The 8,923-nt window shown below is 36.7% G+C and overlaps 1 protein-coding gene across 2 annotated transcripts in view; it reads right to left on the reverse strand.

Moving 5' to 3' along the window:
• Positions 1-4,592, reverse strand: part of efl1 (elongation factor like GTPase 1) — a 310,712-nt gene extending 306,120 nt beyond the window's left edge. The window contains exons 1-6 of one of the 2 annotated variants that reach the window (XM_055154283.1): positions 4,578-4,592; positions 4,074-4,172; positions 2,823-2,890; positions 2,654-2,738; positions 1,732-1,865; positions 677-814 (exon numbers count right to left, since the gene is read on the reverse strand). In XM_055154283.1, the coding sequence (XP_055010258.1) occupies positions 677-814; positions 1,732-1,865; positions 2,654-2,738; positions 2,823-2,890; positions 4,074-4,164 (516 nt within the window). In that variant the 5' untranslated portion in view covers positions 4,165-4,172; positions 4,578-4,592. Of the gene's footprint in view, positions 1-676; positions 815-1,731; positions 1,866-2,653; positions 2,739-2,822; positions 2,891-4,073; positions 4,173-4,451; positions 4,544-4,577 lie in introns of those variants that run through there. The other variant, XM_020920850.2, reaches the window with a different exon arrangement.
• Positions 4,593-8,923: the final 4,331 nt, after the last annotated feature.

Raw genomic sequence — 8,923 nt, forward strand, 5'->3', positions numbered from 1 at the left:
CTTAACTGCACTACAGAACTCTGCGCGTGCTCGACTGTCACTGTTTAATCTCGAGTTTGTAAGGGGATGAAAATTCGGCAGTAAACGTAAATATGTCATATAATCATTTAAATATAAATACTTCAAATATATATATTTTTTTTAATTGAAAGAAATCAAGAAATACAAGATGCAGACGTGTTATTATTTGCCAAAAAGTAAGTAACTTTCGAGGATTGCCTCATAGGGCCAGTTCAAGTGGTGGGGGGCAGAGGGACTGGGGGGCCGGTCAAATGGGCGTGGAGGTCCAGAGTCGGCCTGCGGGTCTTAGTTTGTTGTTGACCCCTGTTGTAAAGCATCTGATGGAAAAAAGCATGTACAGTCACCTTTTTTACTTGGTGCGACATGAGGAATACAGATTCTATTCTATTTAATATGTCACATTTATTCCTTTTTTCTTTAGAATTGACATAATCAGCTACACACTGCACTGATTCATCAAATGTGACTTATCCACTTAAAACAAAACAGCTTTTTCTGTCATCGCAAATTCATTTAAAGAGGTGAAATCATGCAAGCTTAATTCTTGTCAGTTGAAACAATAAAATTAAGATTGTGAGATTAAGATAAATTCCAACATTTGTGTATTCTCATAAACAGGTCTGTGTGCCCTATAAACAGGTCTGTGTGCCCTGACCTGCTCAAGCATCTTCCGCAGGTGCGTGTAGGCCTCTTGTGACGTCAGCTTCAGCTCCAAGATCAGTCGGTCAATTTTGTTTATGACCAAAACAGGACGAATGTTCTCCAGCCAGGCCTGGCGCAGCACCACCTGGGTCTGGAAGAGCAGGTCATAACAGAAATGAAAATAAGCACAACAAAAAATTTGCCCAAAAAGGAGTGGGAAGAAGAAAACTTATTTAATCCCATCCTCACTCTTCTAATCTAACACAATGAGCTTTCTTTTGCATTTTTTCAGACATTTTGAATAAACTATATGAACTATTTACAAGTGCGGATAACATAAGCAAACCAGCCAAGAGGTACATCAGAGTTTGTATTTACTGTCATTATTCAGTGTTTTATGTTGCACCATATCATAGAAAAAGTGACTATTTTGAGACTTTTGCTTACTGGCAATGGCAACAAAACTTATTCTGTTTTTTTTTTTTTTTTTTCATACAGACACAATCCTTTTCAAATTCAAATTAAATCTTTTCCATTTCTGCACATGCATAAATTAAGCAGCACTACCCAATCAAAGTCCCTTAAAGGTTTTGGTACATTAAAAAAAGAAAAAAGATTTAAGACTAAACTATTTACAAGAACAGGGAATCTTATGTGGAAAAAATGAAAACAAAAAGTGTATATATAATGTACAATAAAATCAAAGAATTTTTCACAAGAAATTGAGAAGTCTTAAAAAACAATTCATTCTAATTAATCAAATTTATTCTGATACTAAACTAGAAAAACTTCAGAAAACTTGGGCAGATTAACTATTCACAAAGATTGCTTTTTTAGAAATGGAATCAGATGCAAAAAAAAAAAATCTGAATTTTAAAAGCATGAATATGAATGGCTATAATTAACATGTGATTAAATTCTTCAAACAAATGGCATAACTCACTGCAGTACAAATTTCACAGTCATTACACATTCACTCCACGACAGCTCTGTTTGTCAGGCTCAGAGGAGGAAGTGTCTCATCAGTAAATAAGAAGTCTCTAAAACAAAGACAGACAGAGGTTGTACCTGTGGACAGACTCCCTCCACCGCGTCCACGATCACGATGGCCCCGTCGCACAAACGCACCGCCGTAGAAACCTCAGAGGAGAAATCCACGTGGCCCGGAGAATCAATCAGGTTCAGCAAGTACTCCTGCTCTCCTGCACACAGAAAAGTCACATTAATAAGATGTGTTAAATTATGTGAATGCAGAAAATAGGTGAACACAATTCAGTTTACTTTACTTAAATTTACCGTTTTTGTACTGTTGTCATTTGATATGTTTTAGACTTGTGACTAATAAAGGCTGAATTGAATTGCTATCCCAAGAACAGCAAAGTTATAATTTTTATATTTAGGAGATGTTTAATTAATTATTGATGTTTAATATGTAGGGCTGGGTATCATTAAGAAGTTGCCGATACAATACATACCTCGATACATAGGCCAAAGTACGATACATATCTCGATACTGTGCACTTTCAGTTTGGTACGATATATTTCAAATCGATTCGATACAGTTCAATAAAAATAAAGGCAAAATCGTGGCTGTGATACTAAAAGTCTTTGTTAAACCACTTCTTGTCCAAAGTGAATATGAAAAACAAATATTTTAATCATTAAAACTGTGAAAATGTCAAACATGTTGCATAAACGAGATTTCGCTGTAAAAAAAATTATTTAGTAAAATATGCCAAAAAATACTCTTGGCAATGTATCAATACAGCACCCCGATATCGTTACTGTATTTTTGCACACCCCTATTAATATATAACAATGTCTCAACATCATTTTTTTTTCTTTTATTTATGGATTGTGCACAACCACACATATGCAAACTAAATTGTTCTTTCGTGATTAATAAAGCTGTTGATTGATTGACTGATTGACATCTACAATTATGTTACTTAGTAGATTAAAATGAAGAAAAGAATAAAGAATATCTTACGATGTGCAAAGTGAAGAGAGATTGCACTGGATTTCATCGTGATTCCTCTCATCTGTTCATCCTCCCTGCTGTCCAAGTACCGCAGCTGGAATGCAATTATACAGAGAGAACATTAAAAAAGAATACAGAATAATAAACGCTGATAAATTTAACTGGTCAAATATTTTACCTTTCCTGCAAGTCTGCTTGATATGATCCCATTACTGGCCACTAAACAGTCTGCTAATGTTGTCTTACCTGCAGAGACACATAAATACTCAGTACGACAACATGGTGATTTTAAATGTGTACTATGTAACTTTTCCAATGTAGTTGTGTTGGAGATGGTACTGCTTTGAATGATCCACAGTATGGTATTATATATGCCTGTAGGACACATGTTTTTATTGCTCAAAATACCTCGAAAATATGCTTTCCTATAGTGAGCAGGGTCACATATAAACAGATCTGTTCAGTAGTTTGGCTGGGTGGGGTCTTATGTTAGTGTCTACGTAGTTAGAAAAGTTTAAACTGTGGAACATTGCAGACAAGACTATAGAATCTCCATGGAGACAAGCAGTGGGGTGGGTCCTTCCATCAGAAAAGTTACATGGAGCACAATCACACTATCTTACAGCTTTGCACCATATATCTATGTCAAACATTAACACATACATGTAGATTCACCACATTATATGACCAGTGTTGGGGAGTAACAGATTACATGTACCACAGTTACGTAATCAGAGTACAAATTATGAGTAACTGTATTCGGTTACAGTTACTGTTTAAGTGAGTGGTAATTAGATTACAGTTACTTTGTTGAAATAAATAGATTACAATGTGGTATTTTCCTGTTTTCACATTTTGGGCTATATCCCTTTTTTTTTTCTTTTTTTTTTTTTTTTTTTCCGTATTCCACTCATTGCCGGGCACTAAACCAGGTCCAAACCAGGTCTAAAACCAGGTCTAAACTAGGTCTAAACTAGGACTAAATCAGGACTAAACCAGGACTAAACCCAGGTCTAAAACCAGGTCTAAACCAGGACTAAAACCAGGTCTAAACTGGGTTCAAACCAGGTCTAAACCAGATCTAAACCAGGACTAAACCAGGACTAAACCATGTCTCAAACAGGATTTAACAGGACTAAATCATGCTGCGTGGACCGTGCCTCCTCCTCCCCTATCAATACTATTTTTAATTTGGTTAAGTAAAAACTGGGCTTTTTATTGTCTTTTAGCAGACAAAACATCTTATGTTATGATATCCTAGTCTTTGCTTCTCTTCAGCAAACCAAGTAATCCAAAGTATTCAGATTACGTTACACACTTTAAGTAATTTAATGGATTCCGTTACAAACTACATTTTGGGGTGTGTAATCTGTAATCTGTAGGGGAATACATTTTAAAAGTAACCTTCCCAACACTATATATGACTTACCATGGTCCACGTGAGCCAGAATACACAGGTTTCTGATGTTGGCCGGGTTTCTCTGCAGAGCCTTGATCTTGTCCAAACTCGTGTGTCCCATCGTGAACACTTAATGACAACAATTCAGGATTAACCTCAGAAAATGATAATAAACAGAATCATGTAGCTTTAGTTGCTACACCAGAGACATAACTAGCAACTACCAAGTGGTTAGATTGGAGAATAATAAAACAATAATCATAATAAAAGCGATAAATGATCTGAAACGAGTGTAAATGTTGATAGTGAAGTTGTTTCCAGAACTGTCAGTGATGAAGCGGCTACTCCTACAATGGCTAGAAAATCACTCTAAAAAATAAGTAAGCAACTAAAACACAAAATATCCACGACACCAGAAGCACAATAAAACATTAACACGCGTCGAAACGGAGCTAGAAAGCGTGATATTTAATTAAAAAGACAGAATAAGTCATTATTTTCATCCCATGTGGAGCCGCTCTGTTTCATACTCACGTTGTTTTCCCGGAAGTTGGATCGTTTTAGCCCCGCCCACTCCGCTAACATTGGTGCTGCGTTCGCGGAGAGTCGTACAATATAGGACCGCGATCACAAACATTACGAAAAGACTAAATGTATTATAATTTGAAAGCAGATTCATACATTTACTAAAAGACACAATATACGTAATTATACTGTTAATAATATTTTGTGAGAAAACGTACATTAAACAATAATTACATGTATTTAGGCCTAATCGTGTTTTGTTTTGAGGTAGTTTGAACGCAGCACAACACAAGATGATTCAGTTTTGTACAGACATGGGACGGAAATAAAATGGTTTATAAATTGAGGGAAGGGAGCGTGCCTATGTTGCCACACCCCTATATTCCCTCGTTTCCTTTCAGTTTGCATCAGATTTTATCCCCATTTCTCCCAATTTGGTCGTCAATTACACCCAACCTATTATCCAGCAGTAGTTGACTACAGATGTAATGTAGAGGTCATGGTGCAAAGGGCCCCTAGGTTGAAATGACTCTGAATCATCCCTTTAATTGCAGTATAACAATAAAAATTTACTTCACTGAGAGTTTAGTTTTGAAAAATCTTAGATATGAGGGAACATAGGGCTGAGAATGCGCTGTGAATAACTGTATGTTTGTGATGTAAAACTTTCTTTTTTCGAGGGCATCATTTGTTTGTCTCCTTAGTGTTCCACAGTATGGCATTAAAATACAAAAACACCAGGTTAAGTCCCACACCAGATTTGAGGAGAGGCGACCCCCACTGACAGTACAAAGGTGTGTCAGTTTTTTTTTATGCGATAATACACATGTAAATTAATAAATAAACACAAGGTAGATTAATTTAATGTCATACTGTGGAACATTAAAGGCAAAGCAAAAACATCTCCACTGAAACTAATTCTTTTAATTTGAGAGTGTGTTTACGTATTGAAACTGCTGCACTACAATAATAATTTAACTCTGATTACAATGCCATTTTTCTTTTTATGTGCAAAAAGCTGTCTCTTGTTTTGCCAGATCTGCTTCTCTCCTGATTCTTGTGTTGGTTCAATGTATAAAACACAAATTAGAAAGAAACAATTTGGTTCTTTTAATATGAGAGTGTGTTTACTTATTGAAATTGTTGCACTACATAATAATTTAAGTGTTATTGCAATGCCATTTTTGTTTTTTCGTGCAAAAAGCTGTCTCTCGTGTTGCCAGATCTGCTTCCGTGCTGATTCTTGTGTTGGTTCCATGTATAAAATGCACACAAATTAGAAAGAAACTATTTCATTCTTTTAATTTGAGAGTGTGTTTAATTATTGAAATTGTTGCACTACAATAATAATTTAACTGTTATTACAATGCCTTTTTGTTTTTACGTGCAAAAAGCTGTCACTTGTGTTGCCAAATCTGCTTCTGTGCTGATTTTTTGTTGATTCAATGTATAAAATGCAAACAAATTAGAAACAATTTGGTTCTTTTAATTTGAGAGTGTGTTTACGTATTGAAATTGCTGCACTACATAATAATTTAACTGTTTTTACAATGCCATTTTTGTTTTTATGTGCAAAAAGCTGTCACTTGTGTTGCCAAATCTGCTTCAGTGCTGATTCTTGAGTTGGTTCAATGTATAAAACACAAATTAGAAAGAAACTATTTGATTATTTTATTTTGAGAGTGTGTTTACTTGTTGAAATTGCTGCACTACAATAATAATTTAACTGTTTTTACAATGCCATTTTTGTTTTTTTGTGCAAAAAGCTGTCACTTGTGTTGCCAAATCTGCTCCTTTTCTGATTCTTGTGTTGCTCCAATGTATAAAATGCACATAAATTAGAAAGAAACAATTTGATTCTCTTAAAAAGTGAGATTCAAAAGAGCCTTCTCGTTCGAAAACATCATACGAAACGGTCTCAATTACCACACAGTCACCGTTTTGTAAATTGTCTTTATTCCATTGCATTGTTAACAAAAGCACTTTAATGATTTCTTTTCCTACGTCAAACTGCAGGTCCACAAGCGGCGAAACAGGACCACTAATACGTCTGAATGCATCAGGAGAAAAGGAAGAAAACATGACATCACAACCGAGCAGACCCTCATCGAAGTTCATGCAGTTAAAAAGTGGCTCAAATGCACCACCTGTTCAACATATATGAGACGTATACATAACTGATTTACTGGTGTCTGTTAAAAACACATGGTATGAAAATAAACGTCTGAAAACATACACTCATTATGATATTGCACTTGTACCACCGTATTTACAAAACACTGTACATTGCAGCAGATTTGGACCCACCGACGCAACCAAGAACGAGGTACTCGCCGCCATGTAAACTGCCCACTCTGCGTGATTTATGGAGCTTTTTTGGGGGGAGATGTTTTAAAAAGTAAAGGAGCACTGTGTAACTTTTCTGGTGGAGGGACTGCCATCTTCTCGTTTCCATGGAGATGCTGTTGCTTTGTCTGGAAAGTGGCATTACATAAACGCACTGTTGGGCAAGTTACGTCAAAACTGTAATGTGTTATTTATGACTTGTTACTGTCATTTCAGATTTAAGTAATTAGTTACATTACAATATTATTTAATTTAAAATGTAAGGCATTACATTACTACTGCAGCACTTATAAGTTACTCTCATTCTAACTGAAGATGCTGAACTTTTGCACCGTATATGGATTGAACCAGGACTGAACCAGGTCTAAACCAGGTCTGAACCAGGACTGAACCAGGACTGAACCAGGACTGAACCAGGACTGAACCAGGTCTAAATCAGGTCTGAACCAGGACTGAACCAGGACTGAACCAGGACTGAACCAGGACTGAACCAGGACTGAGCCGAGGTCTAAACCAGGACTGAACCAGAACTGAACCATAACTGAACCGGATCTAAACTGGGACTGAACCGGGACTGAACCAGGACTGAACCAGGACTAAACCAGGACTGAACCAGAACTGAACCAGGACTAAACCAGGACTAAACTAAGTCTAAACCGAGGACTGAACCAAGGTCTAAACCAGGACTAAACCTTTAGCTCGCGGTCACCTGACAAGTCTACGTACATCTGGCGTTTCACGGCTGCTGATATCGACGTGATTTTAGAGAATTTGTATGACGAAAAACCCACCACTTCAGTCCAGGTTAAAAAAGCATTGTAACGCGCGTTACTGACATTTGTACATGAGTAAAATATTACTATTTTTTCCATGTAATGCCTTACAATACTGCATTACTGTAAAAAGCAATGCATTACAGTAATTCGTTACTTTCCCAACACTGCATAAACGTCTCCATCTTGCATTTACAGAACTCAATAACATCGTTTTCTATTGACTGAAAAACTTGCAATCTCACTGAGTGCGCTCGGCTCTCCACAGATCTGACATGTAACTTGGCCCTTTTACATCACCTGTTTTCTCCATATAATAGCATAAATGTAATGCCATACTGTGGAACATTCCAGGCAACATCTCCATGAACAGAAGCAGGTGACAGGTGCTTCTCCAAAAGTTATGCAGTGCAGCACAAAATAAATAAATAAATTAGCAATTGCCAATTAACAGTTCTTGTGGTGTAATGTGATACAGTCTGTTAGTCTGTTGAGACTAATTTCTCACCTTTACAAATAGTAACAGTCTTTTTTTGTTTTTAGATCCACACAGCACTAAATATTTCAGAACAAAACTTCCTATCATTTAACTTTACCAACATTAAATCTTCAAAATGGGAATGTATATTGCATTTTATTGCGTTACATCTTAGATCCAGTTCACAAATAAATTAATTACCATATTTTTTGGACTATAAGTTGCACTTTTTATATTAAAATTTTACCGCAAGAGGGCGCTCTAGGCTTGTGTGCCAGTATCTGCTACTCCTATACCGCTGGGACTTCACTCTACTGCACATGTCTTCTGCAGAAAGAGACGCTGTCCTGCTGCAAGTAATGAAATATTCAGCCGAAAATGGAGTTTGGAGTGAGCAAGAAACTTGTGAGGGACTGACGGAAAGTGGGGATGGAGAACACAGCTTCACGGGAACCAGGAGGGTGCACCATGCAACTTTCCTGGAAGTAACTTGATGGATCGACAAAGCCTGGACTTCAGTGACACTGAAACTGTCCTGTCAGGATTCCAAAAGGCTGGAATAATTCTAACCAGAACTGATGCTGAGTCTGATGACAGCTACATAGAAGAGGAAGTGGCGCTCCGTTTACCTCATGAATCTATGGTTTACCTCCAGAGGTCACAGAGTTGTTCAGAAGTGACACAGAGCATGGATTTCAATTAAATGGATTTAGTGATTTGGAGTGAGATGGAGAGTTTTGTTAAACTTGTTCTGTTCT

Source organism: Boleophthalmus pectinirostris, unplaced genomic scaffold, assembly GCF_026225935.1.
Source record: "Boleophthalmus pectinirostris isolate CB_2022bp ecotype Guang Dong unplaced genomic scaffold, ASM2622593v1 HiC_scaffold_19, whole genome shotgun sequence".
In the NCBI taxonomy this organism is placed as follows: domain Eukaryota; kingdom Metazoa; phylum Chordata; class Actinopteri; order Gobiiformes; family Gobiidae; genus Boleophthalmus; species Boleophthalmus pectinirostris.